This window comes from Culex pipiens, chromosome 2 (genome assembly GCF_016801865.2).
Source record: "Culex pipiens pallens isolate TS chromosome 2, TS_CPP_V2, whole genome shotgun sequence".
Lineage (NCBI taxonomy): Eukaryota > Metazoa > Arthropoda > Insecta > Diptera > Culicidae > Culex > Culex pipiens.
In genome coordinates, this window is record NC_068938.1 from 47,516,319 (window position 1) to 47,538,699 (window position 22,381).

Genomic DNA, 22,381 nt, shown 5'->3' on the forward strand with positions numbered 1-22,381 from the left:
AAAGAAGTATCAACAATAGAAGCTACCGGCACTTAGGTAAAATTACACTTATTTGTCACCATTCTTTGATGTAATATTATCACTTTTTTTTTTTTTTAACTGCGTTGAAACAAAGTTCTAATTTTGGATTGAAAAGTTCAACTTTTCAGCACAAAGTTCTATTTTTGGATTCAGCGCATTTGACGAGAGAAAAATTGATAAATTGATAGCATGTTTGAAATTTAAGAAGCGTAACTTGACAGGGAAATTGTACACCCAAAGTTAAAGAACGAGGGGATAGTCCTCACGAAAAGAAACGTGAGGAAAGTGCTATTTTGCGAGAGTATAGTCCTCTCGCGTGTTCATTCGTTCATTGGAACAGTTCATCCTATTGAGTGGTTTATATGGACAAATGACCGCCACTTGGTCACCAAACCATGGTAGCTCATACGGCAAAGGCACGGTTCAATATGCCGAAGGTCTTGGGTTCGAGTCTCGATACCGGTACTTTTTTTTTTGATAGATGAACTTTTTTTGAAGATGAACCCATGAGTAAAGTCTCGGTAATTTCGGGATTTATCCTCTGATGAACAGTAAACCGTGTTGTTTACAGTAGGATTTAAAAGCAATTGTAATTGTAATCGATTTATGTTTATCTTTTGAAGAACCCACAAAAACGATTGAGATTCTTAATCATCTTTCCTTTCCTATTTTAAAATAGGAAACTTTCAATTGAGAAAATCTTATAAAATTTTCATTTGAATAGACAGCACTCTCTGATTCTAGACACTTGATGCAAACAGACGAAAATCTTAATTTAAAGTCGTTTACTCAAAAATAGAAAACAGAAGTTACTGAAATATGCTTTAAAATATATGTGTAACAACCTAAATTAATCTAATAAAGATGTGTGTTTCGATAAAATTTTCCAAAAACAAAAATAATTGGGTTCTAAACTCGAGATTAAAATCTGATTTTTTTCACAGAAAAAAAGCTAATTAAGCTTTAAATAACCACCAAAGATTTAAAGTTGATACGCAAATTAATTTTAAATTTTTTGATTCTCAGCCTTTCTTGACAAAAAGACAGGGCCACAGTTGATACTTCAGTTTTCAATATTTTGCTTAAAAAATATGAAAAATTGATCAGAAATTGTTCCCCTTTGTGTCTCTTTTATTGACAAAGGGCCTTAAGACATAATTACCGTTAGTATTTTTGTACTACACCCAAAGATTCAACCTCAAATATTCCGAAATACAATAGGCCATTTTTAATTGATAACATGATTTCAGTATTTTGGTGTCTGTCAAATTGTTATGGTTTATTTATCATTATAAAAAATACACTGGAGTAACTTCCGATACTCTTGATATTCACCACCTTATCCAACCTTAGCCAAAACCGACTGAATGGTAGTGATACTTCCATTAATAGACGCAGTAATAGTTTTCAAACTCGTAGTGCTGGTGGCGGAATTCCCGATGAGGGCAATCTGGAACAGCAACGGGCTCATCTTGCTGATTTGTGTGTTCAGATTTTTAACGGCGGCATCGAGGCTAGTCTTGAGCGCTTGGGACAAGCCAGAAACGTTCGCGTTGGCCGCTGCAGTCAGTGCCGTATCGGCCGCTTCCAGCGTAACTTCAGCACTTTGCAAAACACTGACATCGGCGGCGGTCATCGATTGTGGGGCTGGCGATGCCAGGATGATCTGTTGGAGGTGGATTTGTTAAGAGTACAGTTGGGGAAATTTTGAAAATATTAAATTAATCTTACCGCCACAAAGCTGAGGCACAATGCTAGAGTTACGATGATCTTCATGATGGTGATGGGTGTTTCTGCTCGGCTTGTCACTTGAAACTGATGCCATAATCGAAAAAAATTGGTCTTTTTATTTCAATGAGACAGAAATTTTATCAATTGGTTAATTTTTGGGTTAATGTGACTTGCAGAACTCAAACGATGATTCAGCTAAATTTGAGTTTTTACTGCAGTTATCGATCGAATACTTCAAGTATCAAGTAACATTATACAGGTAAACCATTGTTAACGTGCAAAAAAAGGAACAATGAACCCATTGAAATAATTTAAAATGTCTAAAATGATCTCCACAAACATCTGTACTTCCTATCTACAATCGATCAGCTGTTGATACAAGAGTATGATTATTATGAAAAATTAGAAGTTGACTTCAAGAAAGGGGATTTTTTATAATTGGTCGTTGGCAAGAGTAATCTATAGGAAAAAAATACAATCTTAATTGAGTCAAAGCGTATTTGCAAATATTATGTTATTTAGAGCAGATTTGTGCAACAAAAAAAAAACAATTTTGCTCTCCAAATTCAACCTACTTTGCATGCAGTCTTTCAACCCTTCAAATAAACCTCATTCTGTTTTGGGTTAGCTATCTGTTACCATTCTCAAACCCAAAACTGGTTACAAATTTCAAACAGGTATGAGACTTGAGCCGGGATGGGATGATCCACTAAACTTTACGTGCCATTTTCACACTTTCCATTCCCGTTCGGTTCGCTGGTTGTGTGTGAGTACGTGCTGCACAAACAGGACCGTCAGACACAAACTCAACCAATCGCAACCGCAAAACTCCAAACAGAAGAAAAAAACAACAATAAAAATGGAAAGTAAACAAAACTGTACACACACGCACAACGAGGAGAAGAAAACACATCAAAATTCGACACAGAGACCCACATTTTGAAGCTACTCGAGCGCGCAAAAGTGGTTGCGTGAGTTTGTGTGTAACACTCTAAAAGGGAATTCATGAAGAAGTGACGGTCAGAAGCTTGGCGCGCCAAAACATTCTCACGGAATTCCTGCAGGGTAGAGTCGAAACCGGGCTGTTTGAAGTTCATTTAGTGACCATCTCGTTTACCAATATCTCGAGCAAGAGAAAAGAAAGAGCTCTAGAGTTTTTTAAAGGTCCTATAAGCTATGAGTTTTCTATGTATAAAAATAGGACCTTTTCAAATAAACTCTAGAATTTCTCTCATGGGGGTGCTCAGTAAAACTCTTTTGACTAGAAGTCCAATGCTGTTCAGAAGACAACAAGTTTCGAGTGATAGATACCGTGTGGCCAATGCAATGTCACGTAGCTTTTGAACTCTTGTGACCCATTGCTGTAGTTTCTTTCCGTTTTGTCGGCGTCAAACAAACCGCGGCGGCCCCAGGTCAGCGCCAATCAAGCATGTCCAAAATGCCAACCAATGTTTGTGCTGTTTTGACATGAAGTTCCGCTGCGACGATACTTCCGACATTTCTCGACTCGTGGAAAGGTTACCCGTTTTCGAGATGGGACGACCCACTGAGCTGGGGCACGTCAAGCGGGCCGACACGGGTTGATGATGGTCCATGATGGACTTTGAATGGGCGTTTGACGTGTTTATGTCTAGGAAAAGTCACAATAAATCACGTAGATGAGGCGCGCGAGGGTTTCGTGTTGAGCAATGTCTGAAGCGATGAAAGTTTAGAGAATTTCAAATTTTGAGAGTGCACAAAAAAAAAGTTCCCTGTTATCATCGCACATGTTCCACACACAACAAGTTGCATCGCGCTAGTCCAGCTGGAATTCTAACAGTTTATCACATTCTTCTGGAGAAAGAGCTCGTCCGGAGTGTCTCGTGTGCCAGGAGTGACGACGGATGCCAGCGCATATCAAACTCGTTTACCCAAGGGACGCGTGAGTTGATCAAGTGCATGAATGAATCTCCGTCCGCGCTGTAACCCAGATCAAGATATCAGGTTAGGAAACAGGTTAGGACAGACCATGCGCGTTGCGGTCACGAGTGACTGTTGGTCAGTTGAGCTGAAGAGCACTGATGATTGATGAAATCTGGTCAGTATTCATTAGTTTCAGTCTCGGAGTCTGGCTGAATAGATTGGGTCAGTTGGCTGGACTGAGGCTGGAAGAAGATATCGTGTTCACCCACAGAAGTGGCCCAGCTTTGACCTTCTTGGATGGTTTAATTATAGAAGTTGTTGATTTGGAATCATAAAATTCTCTCCTTTTTTCTGCAATCTTACGTATTTTTGTGATCAAGATCAAGAAGGTTAGTGCTCCTAGTTTTTGTTGATTCTAGATATCCGTTGAGTTTGCCCAAAATGGTCAGAATTTTTAAATATGGTAATTTGAAATTGTCTTCATATTTGCGAAACATGAATTACATTTGATATATTTAAAATAGTATCATTATGGTTAAACCATTGCGAAATTTAAAAACTTTGCAAAAATGCTACATTCTGCTTGGTTATAATGGCGTTTTAAGTTTCTAAATCTTGAATTCTGAATTATTTAATTAAACAAGTATTCTCATGAAAACACACATTTAGGCAAGGGTCCTGATTTTCTATTCAAAGATCAGAAATCACTCACTCATCGCCGAACGAATCTTTGCCTACCGAAGCGCGCAACCATTCGTGAGCGACTTGCCCAAATACTTCACACAGCGAAACAAACATTTCGTGGATTGCTTTGCCTACTCCGTCCGTCGGCCACAGTCACAAACAAATATGCTCAGAGAGGAGAGAATCTAACGAAATAAAAGCGCGGCGCTCAGAAAATTGCAAAATAGGGGAAATATACCCATTTTAATCACTCAAAGACGATCGACCAATTCTCATCACTTTTGCCGCTATTAAAACAACATTTCAGATGTATCCACAATGGAGAGTTGCTTGCTCACCTTTATTTGAACTATTTATTACTATTACAGTCAACAACACTTTATCAAAGTTGTAATTCACGAACAAAGTTCTGATAGGCCGATAATAGAAATAGGCTGAAAAAGGGTATGGTTCCCCTACCTTTGATAATATTGTTTTTAAGCAATTTTAAAAATGATTCAAACAAAGCCGATCGCAGACTTTTTTGAGTCAGCTTTGAGCGAAATAGCCATTCGCTGTACTAGCCAATTCGAGTGAGAGGGAGAGCAAAAGAGTAACCATTGTGTATTCAGTGGCGATTGGTGTGGAAGTGACAAACGTTCAGAAAAGTTCAGGGCAATTTTGCGTCGCTTTTGATTTGTACTCGCGAATGAATTGAGCAATCAGGGCCCTTGCTTAGAGCAATATATTGATATTTAATGTAAGATTTTTTAACCAAGTATTAAAAAAATGTTTGTTTTTTTTCAAATTTAATGTATACATTTTTTTTGCAAGTTGACTGGTTAATAAAAGAAACATGAAATCAATGCTTAAAATGTTCACAAATTGGAACAAACATGTACGTTGATAATCTTTTAGCATCTGTTCCAAAATGAATTTTAATGAACTGTTAATTATTATAGTATTTTTGATTTGAACTATTTGACACTTCAGCATGAAAGCTAAAAAAAAATTGCAGATTAGTCCATTGAAATACTTTAACTGGAGCAGTTTTCGATTTTTTCTGCAATTTTTTTCTTAAGAGAGAACTGTGATTTCTGCCACTAGAATTGCAGTTTTACTGAATTTTCATCAACTGATATTTAGATTTTACTGAATTCTCAGTTACCTGACATTTTTCACTTTGATAGATAGTTTACTGAAATTTCAGTAAAATGGTTGTCAAAACAACTGAATTTTCAGCAAAAGAATTTTCAAATTATTTTGCTGAAAATTTAGTAAATTTCTTGTGTCAGTTTGACAGATCATTTGCTGAAGATTCACATCGTTGCTGGTAATTCAGTTATGAAAATTTGATCTTGCTTGCCATTAAAAATGTTTCCAGTTCTGTTATTTATACCAAACCCAAAAAACAGGTGGGTAGCATCGAGATATTTGTTATTCACATTTGTCTTACCTTTGTCTCTTAAGATCACAATACAAAATTAAAAAAAAAAACGCAGCGCATTTGATAGGGGTTTTTTTCTAGACAGCATCCAAGCAATAAGTCATTAGTGACATTTCAGTTAGACAGATATGCAGTTACTGATTTTTTAGCAATGTTTTTGTTTATTGCCGAATTTCAGCAGAAGTGATAATTACTGAATCGCATTCTGTTATGTATTTTACTGAAAAGGCAATCCAAAATTTGCTGTGTGGGAATACTTTTCTAATCTAATCTAATCTAATCAGACTCTAGCGCAGCCAATCTTTCGAAGGGATCCTGGAGAGTGCCTTAGGTTAGATGACGCCTAGCACTCTTCTTGTCATTTATTAACATCTGTAGTGCGCCATTGCATTAGAATGCATTGAAACATCACAAGCGTTAAAGCGGCCAGGCCTACTGCGTAAAGCCGTATCGCAGAGATGACTCGTAATTGGGTTGAGTTTGAGCACTGAGTGTTCGAACAACAACACAATTCTGAATCGACAGGGGAGGAAGAAGCGTGGGGACACACCACCATACGCTCCGATATTTGGTTGTATTAGTTGGGAGCACCATGCTAAGAAGTTTTGGTACTCCGGGACCCTCTGGGATGGGACATTGTATTTCCACGAATGCCCTGGACACTATTTGCCGTGGTTATAGCGCCACAACTCGCTCTCTGTAACAGTATTCCTAATTCCAGTCCAAGCTCACAAAGTCGTCATGGCCTAGTGGTTAGCATTTTTGCTTACCAATCCATAGGACGGAGGATCGAACCCCGTCTCGAGCGACTTTGATTTTTCGTTCACATTCATCATTTCAAATTAATGTGTTCTTAACTTTCTCGTTGGGAGCAGATGGGCATCGAACCCAGAACCATTCGCTTATAAAGCGAACACCGTAACCAGTCAGCCACGGCCGCTCCTCTTGCTGTGTGGGAATACTTTTTATTTGAAAACTGAATCGAAAGGTTCGATAAACGAATTCTTATTTTATGGGAAACAAGTAACTAGTTAAATGAAAACTCCTAATGTTTTTAATTTGATCTTTTTTGAAAATATTGCTTATTTAATAACTTATTAAGAAATTTATTTGTTCAAATTCCATAAAAAAAATCTGTTATTGATAGAAAAAAAAGAACTTCTAAAAAGTTGAATATTATCCACTATGTATCTTCGATATTGAGCATTCCACGCTCACAATATACTTTCTAGAGCGAAATAGGGACTTCCGATTTGTTTGCGAGAAAAATGATATTTGCGAGAGGATAATGCCCTTACACCGACAAAAAATCATATCTAATGACCACACCGTTGGTGTGCGTGCGGGAACTTTATTCTCTCAGATAAATCAGAGATCTTTTCATTCTTGGGCGTCTACAGTGGGTGCTTAAATCCTAAATTAAATGACTATTGTCAGTTTAAGGGTTATTGACATAACAGATATTTGAATCTTCCTTAACGATAAATTTCAGAAATATGTTTAAATTGTTTCAAATTCAAAGGTAAATAATCACTATTTATCTTGCAGATTAAACACAAATCAAAACATCAATTAATTTCCAGTTTTTCAAACACGTGTGCCTCAAACTTGTTTAAACGTACACAGCAAAAAATCCGATGGTAAAATCGCATGCAAAAGCATGCACATCACCTCCGTCAAAATAAACACTTAATATTACACGCTGCATGTACATTTTTTGTAAACACAACAAAAAAGTTGCAACCTACGGGACTCAAACCCAGCACCTACAGTAAGGACTGGCGCCTTAGCCCGCTCGGCCATCAGACCGATGAAAAATGGAAAGGATAAACGTATATGTGAGCTTCACATTTCGGTCAAGTAGGTTTCCCATACTGATGGGCTACACATTTCAGGGTGTAATATTACACAGAATTTCATAAAATAATGCAAAATTTATTTTACACCCAGGCCTTTTACACGCAGTTGGATTACTACTTTATTTGCTGTGTAATGTTCCATCAAAAAAGTCCGAAGCCCAAGCCCAATTTCGCCACTACTTGTACCCCGCGTTCCCCACCGTCAGAGCGGTCTTGTGTGCACCCAAAATTAGAAAGCGTTCCAATTAGGCAAATGTGCGTACCGCCAGCGAGAAGTGTGTGTGTGTATAAGTGAGCTGCTCCTCGATAAGATCGCCACCAGTCAGAAATTACTCTCAATTTCGCGATCACACACGGAGCACTTCCGGTTTTTGTGTGCGCCGCGGAATGTTTGCACAAGAGTCTTTCGGTTCAAGTGTCAATTATATCGTGGATGGATGTTGCGGTTGAGGTTGGGGCCAGCCCGTTGTCTTCATATCGCACACCACGTTACAATTACGTTACGTGGATGGCTGAGGTTTTTTTCGGACATTTTGGTGCAATTAGTTCGGCAGAGAGTGCCCCTACATCGGTATAATTCTTCGTTGGTGTGCTATCTTGTTGGCCGTCAGTTTTGGCTGAATTGAGTTGAGCCTGCAAATTTCAAACAGATTTATTACATGGACCAAATTTAAGCTTTGTTTTCACAACGTCATAATGCACCTACTTGCAGCAAGACAGAACAACGGTGACGATTTGAGCGATGCGCTTAAACTTGAGCGGCTAAGCAAATTCAACGAACAAAGTCAATGGCAGTTTCGTTAGAAAGTTGGCTTCTTTCACCGCGGTGCAAGATTACAATGTTTTTATTTGCTTGCTCTCTCTCACTCTCTTTATTTTTGCCCCTTGACTAGTGAAGCTGTGCCAGACTGGTGGTGGTTTTTGTTGAGAGTTCCCGGAGAAACAAACCAAATCAAACCAAAAAATGTTGCTCTGTTTCTTCGAACTTCTCTTGAGAGATGCCGCCGTCGCAAACCTTTCATAATGCGACGGAGAGCAGCACCAAACAATAACAACAAAAAGGTTCCACGCGGTGGCGCAGGCAGGTTAGGATTCGAAAGTGAGGTTATGTAAAGCGATCTGTGAAGCTGGACTGCCACTTAGGTGGAAGATTGAAACAACTGTTGTTCTTCCCGAGCAGACGGAAATAACTTGCGAATAACATTTTTTGATATTTGAAAATACTAGGCCAAGGCCAAAGTTTTGTTATTCACCGCTATGATTTTTTTGTTATTGGATTGTTATTGTAATAACAGACTAATAACATTTTAAATTATTCTTCGAACAAATCTTTGTTATTATTTTTTGTTATTTTAACAACTAATCCGATCATCCCAATAACAGTTGGAGGTATGCTTCCATAACAAAAAATGTTATTCCAAAATTGTTTTGGCTTTTAACCAATATCAGACCAATAACAAATTTTGTTATCATAATATAAACTGTTATCAAACTCTTATGCTAAAATGGATTTTGCAAGAATATTTCATAACACTTTCTGTTATTTTAATAGTATTTGTTATTGAAATGGCATGAATTTAGTTATTACCGTCTGTTCGGGTTAGCAAAGTGTAAAAAAGATCTTGCTAGGGGACCATCCATAAATCACGATTTTTTTTTATTTTGCTATCGGTTGTCTAGTTTTACATGAAAGTCCTGTTGGCACCAAATTTTGAACGCCAAACGTCTGCAGATTATTAAAAAACACGTCATTTTTTAATGCTATCCACTTCCCGAGCAGGGGTAAATAACACGGGAATTATAAATTTTGGTATTACTTGGGCAAATAACAGGGACCAAAATGTACCCTTGGTTGCCCAGTAATAGATGGTAAAATACCATGAAATCATACCAAAGTCTTGTATGTGGAAGGGCACAACAATACCAAACCATGTTATTCCAAGGGTAAAATAATACCACAAAATAAAACCATTTCAATACCAAGGATTTTTGAACATTGCTTGAATACCAAAACATGGTATTGCCATGGTTTTATTATTAGGTATTCCCGCGCCCTTGGAAAATCAGATTTTGGTATTCCTGTGGTCTTCTTCCACATACATGATTTTGGTATGATTTCATGGTATTTTACCATCTATTACTGGGCAACCAAGGGCACATTTTGGTCGCTGGTATTTGCACAAGTAATACCAAAATTTGGTATTTTCATGCCATTTTTTAGTGCAGCAGTTGCAGTTAGTGAAAAAACGGAAATGATCCATATGCAACAGCCAAATCTACTCACCTGATGATTCCATGTTGTTTTTAGTGATATTCTTCACCACATCGAATACATTTGTCATTGATGAACGGCTTGTGCTTGAAGTTCTTGAAGCTTCTGAAAAATAACAAGATTAAAAAATGAGTGTTATTAAAATGAAACTGGATTGAAATTCATCAAAATTCGATAATCTGTCGATTGACTCATTTTTCAAAGTATTTGGTTATCCCGACTTAGAGAAATTTTAACGATTTAAAAATAATCTTAGGTGGTTTGAATTTGAAAATCAGCTTTAACATTTTTGGGTTTCAAGTCATTTTAGCACAAAATTAACTATATTGTCAAAATTGGTAAAAAATTTCCAATTGTTTAAGAGGAATTTGAAAAAAAACACTTTAAAACCAAATAATAATATGGTAACCGGACTTAAACAATTTTCCACAATTTCAAGTCATTTCTTTAGGGGGTATATCAAAAATGTTTAAAATCAAGTTTGAAATTTTCGGTTTTCAATGAAAGCATTTGCTTTGAGACATCATTTAAGCGTAAAATTAATTATTTTGTCAAAATTGGTCAAAATTTTCCCATAGTTTCAGAGGAATTTTTATAAAATACTGTAATACCAAAAGAATAACAAAATGTGGTGTCCGACCATTGGCAAAATCAGCAATTTTGCAATATCAGAACAATACCTTAAATTGGTATGATACCATATTTTACTCTTGCCAGGGATACCAAAATTTGGTATTGATACCAGAGAAAGGTGTTATTACACATTTCTCTTGTTATTTACCCATGCTCGGGTTTGCAAGCGGATGATCGTGGGTTCGATTCTCATCTCTTCCATCGTATGGGGAAGTAAAACGTCGGTCTCGGCCTTGGTTGTTGTTTGGCCGCTAAGTAATTCCAGATGTAGGAGTCGTCTTCCCCTGGTATAAGTACAAACAACACACCAAACCAAGCCTGCTCTGGTGGAATCGCTGGCGGCGGTTGGACTCGCAATCCAAAGGTCGTCAGTTCGAATCCTGGAGTGGAAGGTTCCATGGATTAGAAAGAGGTGATCTCCCCATTCAAACATTTGGACTCCTAGGTTGGAGCAGAAACTTGCAATAGAGACCACAAAAAATCTGGGAGTCGTTGAAGGGTTTTGTTTGTATAATGAAAGGGGTCGTACCGCCCCTTCGTCATGAGATATCGGAAAATGGACCTTGGATTCGAGGGTCGGAGCAACATTTCCGGTTGTTCGTGTGAGTTTGCTGAGGATGACCCATATGCTAACTTGTAATAGGTAATTCCCCGCACTTGCGCTTATTTATAGTTACAACGATGATTTCCTTTCCTTTCCTAAACAAACTGATAACGATAAAGATAATAATTAACAACAACTTGACGAGACCCCAATCCCTGGTGTCAATCTCAACCTACGGCGGTGACCAATGCTCATCGCTGTATTAATCAGGGTACTCCCCACAGAAAACCTGCCTCCGTTTCTGGGCCACACATTGCTGGATCGTTGCAATTTCCTGAAGACACCTCATCAAGCCCCTCCGCACTGGTGTTGATGAATTACTCCCGTGCCACCCTGCTGCCACGGCGCCGGTCAGGTCTTCTGGACCACCGGACCGGAAACGATAACCTCCTTCTGATTGCGTGCAATTGCCTCCATTCCAACCCCATCATCTGCCTCGTAAACCGAGCAGGGAAAACGAGTTTAACTAGATCTCTTCGTAGCGGGGGGCAAAATGCGGGTGAGCGCTTCTGTCGCCCAATCAATTAACTCTCACCTACATTTCCACCAGGTTTTTCAAACTACCAGTTCTGCTTCGACTGCTTCTTCTTCTTCTCCGCGTCACCTGGTTTGTGGGGGCCGGCAGTGGAAAATCAATCGATCAAAGCCGGTCGTGGGTCTCTCGTGCTGTAAATAGATAAATGGGGCTGGACGGAGCGGACGCTGGAAAACAAAATTGCCAGTTTGTTTCTTGGTTTACAAACTCAATTCACGGTGATTGTAGAATGATGGACACCCCGATGCTTCGTGGCTTGTTTTGATAGCCCTCGTGATTTTCTTGTGGTAGGTAACGAGCTATTTTGCTGCTTGAGCTTTGATATCCTGGAGGCAGGTGGAGGCGTCTTGACAACTGACAAATGTTGTAAGCATTGAAGGCATAGATACAGTATTTTACACAAAAAAAATTAAAAATAACATGATTTTGTCCGACCATTACTGGAAAGTATAATTAATAAAGTGAATACTATTGAATGATTAAATAAATCGAAAGGTCTAAATCTATTCAAAAGACAAATGTTTAGAAAACCAATTTCTGCTAAAAAAAATCTGGTTGCTGTGCATCGTGAAATAAATTCCGTTAATATTAATTTCTGGAACACTTTCATAATTTAAAAAAATCTAATGTCAAAAAAATAATAAATGTAACTTAATTTTTTTACCCATCTTAAAAGTTGCATTCTAATAATAAATAAATATCTGTTGTTCTATAAGCATCTTCAAATATTTTGTTCGTGTATGTACAGTCCAGACTCGATTATCCGAAGCCTCGATTATCTGAAGTTTCGATTATCCGAAGTTCGATTATCCGAAGGTTTGTATGGGACTTCGGATAATCGAATCACGAACAATTTTTTTTCGTGTTATTTATTTTCTTACTTTTTACATCTTTTTACATCAAATTCGAGTTTTACAATTTCATTTTAGTCAGTTTGGAATGATTGACCTATTAAATTAAACAATGCATTTTAAAATATTCAACCACCGCCATTTTGGTCGCCATCTTGGATTTAAACATTTTAAATCACTTTAGAATAGTTTAGGGGTCATACTAAAGCTCAACAATAAAAAATAAGACAACGAAATAAATTCGTTTTTCGTGATTCGATTATCCGAAGTGACATTTTGCCAAGGCTATCGGATAATCGAGTCTGGACTGTATCCCAAATTTCGGTTTAGTTTCGAAATTGTATATTTTTTTCTGTCTGATCTGCATCTCGAGCCACTCTAATACTTAGTCTTTTATTTTTAATATATTTACCACCAAACTTGTGAGTTCAATAAAATATATATTGGCACATGGAAAAAGAAACAGTCTATTAAAATATAATTCAAGTAAGTTCTATTTTAAACTAGTCTCAGATTTTCTTAAAAAATATTTTTTGATTTGATATCAAAAACATTATTTTTTAATTTTCAGAGGATATTAAAATTTTGTTTAATCTTCAATGCAAATTAATTTGAATGAAAATAACGAACGATGGTACGACCGCTTTAATTTTCCGTGGTTTTACTAATAAACGTTTTAATTATTTTCAGCTCAAAGTCATGAAGAGATAAAATTTTGATGACAAAAAAACTTTTGGCGTCCTCAAAATTTCGAAAAAACGATCAAAAGATGTTAAAAAAATTGTTTCAAAATCACGGCCATTTTGGGGGTAAAAACTTCAAAAATTGATAAATAATAACTTTACTAAACTTAGCGTTCTTAAAACACGTCCAGAATACATAAATTGATTACCACTTATGTTTCTTCATCAGATTTTTTTTATGTCTTCTCTACAACTTTGTGCAACATCGGTTTATCTAAAAAGTAACCCTGCAAAGTTACAAAAAAACGTAATCTTAACATGAAAAAAATGTTGTAAATGACAAAAGTTACCTATCTGGGTTAGGCCGTGGCAAATATTTTTAAAGTCGAGGAACATAAACTTCAACGGACTTATTGTAGAATCAAAAAGTACACAAAATTACCCATAAAATGTTGTCTTATATCTCTCGATTTTTAATACCTAGTTGAGTAACAGTAAATTACACCATTTAACAAAAAAAAAAGAAATTTTTAACAAAAATTAGCTAAAAACCATTGAAAACCGTGTGTTGTAAAAATGCAGAAAAATTAAAGGAGTCGTAGGAGTCAGGGTCTCAATCTACCCCTTAAAACGAAATTTCGTGTAAGTTGGCATTTTTAAGCATATTAGATTGAAATCTGATGTCATGCAATCCACTAGATATCACTGACCACAGTGAATCGCGCGTCTTGCCAGTTGTACTCTGCAAAGTACATACTCTTCCAATGACACCCAGCCGTACACATTCCGGAATGACAAGTATGCTTCTGTTGGTTTGCTTCAGCTTGGCCAGCTTGAAACCCGCCTGCCCGCCTGCCATTCCAGGAGACGGCCGTAGAAAAACCTCCACCGCTCGTAAAAGTATCAATTGAACCGTTAGATTACCATTTCAACGGCTTGCAGGCACTCAACCAGCTGCTGGTGGACTTTCAAGACATTGACAAGAAGTCTTCAAGAGATTTTCGCGCGCGCGCGCTCGCGTAAAACCTCTCAAGAACTTGAACGAAAGTGACCCTCTATTGCGCGGTTTGAGAAAAAGGCGCAATTGCGCTGCAAAACTTAAATTCCAGTAATTTCCGACCAAGTAGGTACTCGCAGTAAACTACGAAAAAAGCCCGCTTGAAACTTCCGACGACTACAGCAGTGAAATGTGAAAGTGAATGAACCGTCAATGCGGCACGTGGTGTATGTTGTTGGTAAATAAAAACGGCGCTGAGGAAAAAAGCAAAGTCGAAGAAGGCATGAGCTGTCAACGGGGTTCGTCGCTTATTGTTTGCTCCGAGGTACGGCGAAACGATGCGTTTAAGTCACCGGCGTCGTCGTGCAAGTCGAGATAGAAAGTTTTTCGCTTGTTTTGCATTCTTTGTTGGTTTGCTGGTGAATAAACAAACCACACAAATTTTTCGCGCATCGCGGACTTGCTTAAAGTCGCGCAATGAAAGCGATTCCCTGAACGGAGCGTTATTTATTCAACGTTTTTTGACGGCACGAAAATCAATTGCATATACGCGAAGAAATACATGATGTGGGAAAGTTTTCGATACAGTGCGATACCGAACAATGTGACCTGCGAAAGTGCGGTGGCGTGAAAAGAAAATGTTTGGACGGACCTTGTCCACCGAATCGATGATGATCTCACAGCGTTGGAAATTCGACAAACCGAGTATGGTTTGACCATACGACCTTTAAGTTCATTCATTCAAGGTATTTTCAGGTTGTCAAATACGTTATAAATTTTTAAATTAAATTTTTCGCCAGATTTTTTTAAATTAGCTAACTATCCATAATGTACAGCAAATTTATAATTTAACAGAATTTTGATCACATACATACTAAATACACACACAGACATTTGTTCAGTTTTCGATTCTGAGTCGATATGTATACATGAAGGTGGGTCTTCGAGCTTTTAATAAAAAGTTAATTTTTAGAGCAGGATTGTAGCCATACCTCAGTGAGGAAGGCAAAAAATAAATAAGCAAAATAGATTTAAAATGTTAGGATTAGATACCATATGGTTTCGTTTATTTTTAGAACATTTTTTAGCAGAAATAGTTTTTTTTTTATTCCAGTGTTTTATTATTGGATGAAGAACAAAAGTGTCCCAAAATCATGTAGCAGGCATCCTAAAAGCCAATCATTGGTTTGCTTGATAAGAAGATACACAATATCTGTTAAAATTCAAACACATTTACAAAACTTCAAATTTTCAAAAAAGCATATCTCCTAAACCAGATTTGGCACCATCACGCACTATTTTGAGAATTTTACTTTTAGTGATAAAAAGTTACATAAAAAATTGTTTTTTTTTCGTGTGCCTATTTTTCCAAAAAGTCTTTTACAAATCCATTTTGTATGACCAGCCCCTGACTGTATGGAGACTTCTATGGAAAAACTTATAATGCAAAATTACTTCTTTTGACATAGGGAATGCATTGACAAAGTTTCATCCTAATAAAAAAAGAAAAGACTCACAGATTGAAAGTAAAAATTTAGAAAAAAAATAGCTAAGGGACAAACACATAACATCAAGTTTAACCAACTTTTGAAGAGTAAAATAAACTAAAACTGAACAGTTGATAGCCGAAAAATGTCCAAGAAGAGGGTAGTGCACAGACTGATAAAATTTTAGTTCCGTGAATATGGTTTAGTGTTTTGACATGCCCCGCTTAACATTCTTTGGTAATAAATGCTCAAATTGGATCATCAGGAAAATCTTCTTATCCCGTTCAACTAAATTTTCAAATGGTCAAAATATTATAAAAAAAAATCAATGAAGAAATAGTGATACAGTGCAGACTCGATTATCTGACTTGCTTGCATGAATTTCACTTGATTGGATCGAACCACGAAAAAGAATCGTTGTGGTTTTTACAATGAAAATTGAGGTTGAAATTAACAAAATGCTTTAACCCTCTACTGCCCAGTTTTTTTTTCGAAATATTTTTTTTTTCCGTGCCCAGGAGATCAATTTGACCAACTTTTGTTCTACGAAAAACTTTACTTCACTTGTTTTATGTTTTTCTTGTTTAATTTTAATTAACTTTATTTCGTTAAGTTTACATTTTGTTTTTGGTAGTATTTGGCCTATTCTACCATCTCCTATCATTACATTTAGCCTTCCTATTTTATCATGTTTTTTACGGCTACTACTAATATTTTTTTTTTTGCTTTTTCACATTTTCTGCTATAGAATGGTACCATTATCATTTAAATTGTTAAAACAAATGCGTAGGTGCAAAGTCTGGGCCACTCAAAAAACTACTGCATACTTTTGTTTACTTAAAAAAGGAAATATAATAAAAAACACAGCCAAAGTTGACACCTAAATGGATGACATTTTTGAAAACATTGGCAAAGTACAAGTCAAACTTCCAACCATAAATTTTTAATTTTTTTCAAAATTCTTTCTTCCAATGCTTTATAAAGTTGATTGAAAATTGGTTAAAAATGGTTTTTTGTCGAATTTTTAAACCGAAGCCCGTCTAGAGGAGGGGTTGGGTTGTAGAGAGTGTGATATTTGTATTTAACAGTCGAAAAACGATTCCTATTTTTTGCAGGGACAGATTTTCAATTTAAAATTTAATAAAAAATAAAATTTGTATGAATTAATAAACAAAATTTATATTTTTTTGTGATAAAAATCGGAAACTGCCCAAATTCCGTTACCGAAATTCACACCCGTTTCGCACCAAACAAACCACCTCCCCAATGGTGGGTTGTGAAGCAAAAAAGGTGTAAATAGTAATGAAAGAGCGGCCGGTTTGGAATTTTCCTTTACGCTTCTTTGCTGAAGCTTTATTTTCGGAAAAAGGTTCGCTTTTGGCGTTTATGATTTATGGTCCCAAGCTGCATACGAGGAAGGTGTGTGGAGTAAGTGGTCGATTCCTTCTCTCTTGATCAGTTGATGTAAAGTTGCAACAGATCAACTGACCATCTTAATCAATTTGTAAGTTTGAAACTCTTCAGATAACTTTTAAAAGTAAAACATTTTTAAGTAATTTTTAAAAAAATGTTCTAGTAAAATTACAACAACAACAAAATTGGCAAACTGTATGCAGTCCAGACTCGATTATCCGAAGGCATCGGAAAAATTTCACTTCGGATAATCGAATCACGACAATTTTTTTTCGTTGTCTTATTTTTGATTGTCGAGCTTTAGTAAAACGCCTAAACTACGCTAAAGTTATTTAGAATTTTTAAATCCGAAATGGCGGCCAACATGGCGTTGATGAAAAATAAAAAAAAATATATTTCATGTTTTAATAGCAATCAACTATTCTAATTTCACTAAAATGAGGTCGCAGAACTCGAATGTGATGTTTAAAACAAGAAAAAGGAAAAAATGCGTTTTCTCCTTCTCTTTTTCTTTCCGAATATCCGAAGTCCCATACAAACCTTCGGATAATTCAATTTCGGATATTCGAGTCTTCTAAAACTAGAATAAACATTTGAAATAAGATAAAAAATAATAAAAAAACGTTAACACTACAAAAGACATCAAAACATAACCAAGATAAATTGATGTTTCTCAGTAACGAAGAAAAACAAAACCACTCCTCGACTGACTACGGTTACCCAACCGCAACTAAGTTGCTCCCGAATCGACCATGTTTCTTCTTGCTGGCAAGGAACTTTCACTTTGCGTGTGCGCGGGTGCGCAAGAGCGTAGAACCATCGAGGCAGAACGATTTTCGATGCTGCCGTCACTGATGATGGTGGGAAAGTAGTGCCAAGGTTGTTGAGATAGTTGAAGCGAATTGTATTGGATTGAAGCAGTATATTTCACTTGCATAAATTGAAATTGGAATTTTTTTTTTCTGGTGAATGAAAAATTGAGCTTTTACTTTCACTTCTCAACTTTATTTAATCCAGGATTACATTGAAAAAATCAGAATCTACAATTTAGATAATATTAAAAAAAAATACTTTGTACGTTTGTATTTTCGTAAAATATTATTATTTGAAGATTAAAAAACCCTTAAAACTTTAAAGAAGAAAAACAAAACTAAATTCACGATCAATGCTGAACAATGTTGTCTCTGGATTTCAATACGAAAAAATCACCTGCCTTTTAAGACCCTGTCCAAATATATAACCAGAAACCAAAATAAAACACAAGCAAAGAGGAAGCACCACTCTGTAACGTCTGACACAGATTTTATACGCACCAACTCGAGTAGGTTATACTCCAAGTTTCAACTATATTTTTTGTTTCTTCTTTTTTCTGTTTTTGGTAAAATACAAAAAAAAAATGGGCGTCGGTGGGAGATTTTGACGAACCAAAACTTTTTTTTCTCTCTGCCTCGTTGAATTTCAATTGCAGCACTGGTATGGTATGTGAAATTTAAGGTAACTCCATACTTGCTCGCAAGTTTACCATTATAAACTTCGGATTTCCCCCCTGATTTGCTTTAGCACAAGCTTCACTTTTCTCTAGTTTCGATGAATGAAATTGGGGGGAAGTGAAGGAAGGTGGATTAAAGAGGGGAAGGGGTGGTGGTACTTACTATTTTCAGAGGAGATGTTGTTATTGCTTTGATGGGCGCGGTATCAATTCACTATTGTTGCCCCCTTCTTTGGTCATGGTGGCTTGTAGTTTTGCATAGACGATAGAGCTTTAACCAGCTCGTAAACAGATCGACAGTGTTTGTGGGTTTGCGGTTTGGCCTATCGGCAAAGTGAATGGGGAAATTTAATGATTTCTAGAAGTGAGCGAAAATTTGTAAATTAATTTGATTGATTATTGCAGTTTTTCCAAAAGTCAAAAATATATCATTTTGAACTACTTTAAATTTGCATTACACCTGGTGTTTGAAATAGACTTTATTTACTTAGAAGAAATGCTCTCCAAATAAAAAAAGTATTTCAATTGATTCTCTAAAAATAACAAAATTATTATTCCTTACTAAAGATTGTAAGATTTTCCTAACATAAGCAACATTGTCCAATATATTTTGCCCATGCTGGGTTATAGCTCAGAAGTTGTCTTTGTATGATTCTTTAAAACAAATCAAAAAATTGAAAAATAATATGTTGCTATTTTTTGTATAAAAATAAATAAATTTTCCATACAAATTTGGTAGCTGTACATACAAAAATGATGTATGAAAATTCAAAAATCTGTATCTTTTGAATGATTTTTTTGATCGATTTGGTGTCTTCGGCAAAGTTGTAGGTATTGATAAAGACTACACTGAAAAAAATTATACAAGATAAAAATTTGTTTTTGTGATTTTTAATTTCACTTTTTGTCTTAGTGACTTGATTTGCAAAAAAAAAAACACTATTTTGCCAACTTTTCAGAAATTTCCAGAACGGGCAAATAATCTTTGACCAAGTTATAAATTTTTGAATCAATACTGTTTTTTCAAAAAATCGAAATATTGGTCACACAAATTTTTCAACTTCATTTTTAATGTAAAAACAAATTTGCAATCAAAAAGTACTTTAGTGAAATTTGGATAAAGTGCACCGTTTGTAAGCTATAGCAATTTTTAGGCAACTTTTTTTGAAAATTTCGCAGTTATTAATTTTGGTATCAATAAATAGCAGAAAATGTAAAAGACAACCAATACATTGAAAAAAAATCTGTAGAAACATGAAAACACTATAAAGTCAATAAGTAGGGAGATGGTAGAATAATACCATCAGACACAAATATAAACTAAGTAGGATAAATGCAAATTAAAACACAAATAAAATAAACAAAATAGAGCATAAAACAACAAAAGTTAAGATTTTTAATTCAAAGTATAATCAAGATTCAAGAAAAACTGAATAAAGGTGGGCATTAGGTGGGTTAACACAGAGCCTTATGGCGTGGTACAAACTTGCCTAAACAATATTTTCAAATTGCTTTAAATTTTAAAGTAAACGTGTTAAATTAAAATATAAACCATAACCAAAACAAGAAAAGTATTTCGAAACAGTATTTTTTAAATTTAAATTCTCAACAAGCATTACAGTCTCAAATATCCAAATAAATAATTTCAAGATTTTTTTCTATTTTTTTTATTTTAAACAAAGAGTGTAACAAAATGCTTAAAACACACCTATTGTCAAAAAAATCAAAACGTCTAATCATTAAATACATTTTTTTATGTGTCTATTATTGATGCGTGGTCTCAAAATTCAAATCTGTTAAAAGCATAGACTTGCTCAATTGGATTGAAAAAACAAAAATCAACTGAATTCAATGAATCTTCAAAAGTTGATTTTTCAAGTTTTTTTAATAAGAAATAAATTTAATAAATTTAAATAATATTTTTTATTGCCTCAAAAAATCGAGGGTGCATAAATTTTCCTTATTTGGGGTCTCTAAACTCGAATTTTATGAAAAAATATATTAAAATAAAATAAAAAAAACAATACTTTTGTTTATATGCTTCTACTCTCCAATGTTCCGTTGGAAAATTTCGAATAATCCATTATTGTATCATCAAAGCAATGTTACCTCAAACTTCATCATTTTCTCAAAAACAATTCTACCAAGACTTGCCATGTATGAAGAGCTAACGTTATAACATCTTGGCAATGCCCAATAATAAAGTGACATAAAAATTAACCTAAATCATTGGCTTTTCCTGGGTCCGCACGTGCCAATTCGGTAACATTTAATCGATTGTTTTACAACATTCGAATTCCAAGAAACACGCTGGTCGTGCCTCACGAATTCATGTCCACGCGGTGGAAAACATCTATTTCCGCAAAGAGCAGCCCAACGGGGGGGTATCTGTTATAAAATTTATTATACAGGCAATTTTGGGATGAAAATGGCCCGCGGATCGTTTGCCATTTTTTGTTGTTGTTTTTGGCATCTGACGCATCTTGGTGCGGTCACCCCGAGCTATGGCGCGTGAAAGTGAAAACTATGAGTCAATCGACGGCCGCCGGAACCAAAGTCAGTTATGTGGCCGTTAAAATGATGTCATATTGAAAGTGCGTGTTTTGGTTGTGATGTTGAGCAATCGTTTGTTTGAACTTTCAAGTTGCATATTCTTAAACGAGTTTTTAAAATTTCATTGATATAATAATTCTAAACCAATCAGTTTTTTTTTTAAACCTAATGAGAATCACCTTGTCATGTAATCACGGTGGCACGATGATTCGACCTTTGCCGGAGGGGGAAAGTGAATAACTTACCATCTATAATTCGCAGCCAATTTCCCGCAGCAGCAGGTTCAAAATAAAAACAATCGATTAGCCATCATCGCTGGCATTTCAAGTCGGTGGATCTGCCTTTGTGCGACACAAAAATGATCAACAAGAAATGATAATTATTGTGCAGTTTATTTTGCTGCTACCTTCGAAAGATATGCAAGCAATTTAAATATGAAACCACCGGACACTGGAATTTCTTTTACCTTTTTTTCATACTTCTTATGCAGTAGCAAGGACGATTATGATCAAGGTTGATTTTGCTTAAATTGTTGCTTTAGTCACGCTTTCGCAATACTGATAGTAGTGATTAAATCTAAGAGAAAATAATACCGAATACTTCTTTACTCATTTGAATAAAAATATCAGTTTTTTTTTAAAGTACAAGGGGCTGAAAAAATGCCCAAGCCCTCTACAAAATAAAAACGGCTTTGATTTCTTCTCGAGTTGAGGAACATGAATTTAAAAAAATATTTGTTAATTTGCCTTTTTCGGCGTAATGACACTTATAACTTATAACATTCTAAAGAAGTGATATAACGCCATAAATTTATTCCAAATTATGATAAATTGAGTTGATAAATAAGGTTGTAAAGATCCGCAATATTTTTTCCATCGAATTCAATGTGTTCTTGAAACTCATGATTTCACCTAAACAAACATCGGGTGAATTTTTCATTTTGAAAAAGATGGTCGTCGATGATCATGGCCGTTCACGGTCACCCGCGACAGACACGAACGACGAAACAAAAAGTAACAAAAAAAGCATTTTTTCAAAACTTTGTTTCGTAAAATCGCGATAACTCGTTATGGTTACAAGCATACCCCTTACGTTTGTATATCCAAATGTTTGTAATTGTCTGTTCTACAATTTTGTAGAATATTGCTACATTCTAAGAAAAAAACCCGCAAAGTTAGAAAAACACGAAATTTTTTGTTCTAAATTAATAAATGATCTTTCTGGGTTACTGCAGATACGAA

At 35.7% G+C, this 22,381-nt stretch overlaps 2 protein-coding genes across 2 annotated transcripts in view; one reads left to right on the forward strand and one right to left on the reverse strand.

Annotated features, from left to right (window-relative positions):
• Positions 1–22,381, forward strand: part of LOC120422499 (serine protease filzig) — a 112,072-nt gene that overhangs the window by 6,125 nt on the left and 83,566 nt on the right. The window lies entirely within an intron of this gene.
• Positions 1,274–1,817, reverse strand: LOC120422503 (uncharacterized). Its single transcript, XM_039585957.2, has 2 exons — positions 1,753–1,817; positions 1,274–1,687 (listed from the first exon to the last, which is right to left on the reverse strand). Exons 1-2 carry the CDS (start codon positions 1,795–1,797, stop codon positions 1,361–1,363), a joined length of 372 nt encoding a protein of 123 aa, XP_039441891.1. The 5' UTR covers positions 1,798–1,817; the 3' UTR covers positions 1,274–1,360.

Excerpts from the sequence above, each read along its gene's own strand:
- LOC120422503 (XM_039585957.2), bottom strand. The coding sequence starts at position 1,797 with ATGAAGATCATCGTAACTCTAGCATTGTGCCTCAGCTTTGTGGCG. Across the intron at positions 1,688-1,752 it reads TGTGCCTCAGCTTTGTGGCG|ATCATCCTGGCATCGCCAGC; the intron begins GTAAGATTAATT and ends CACCTCCAACAG.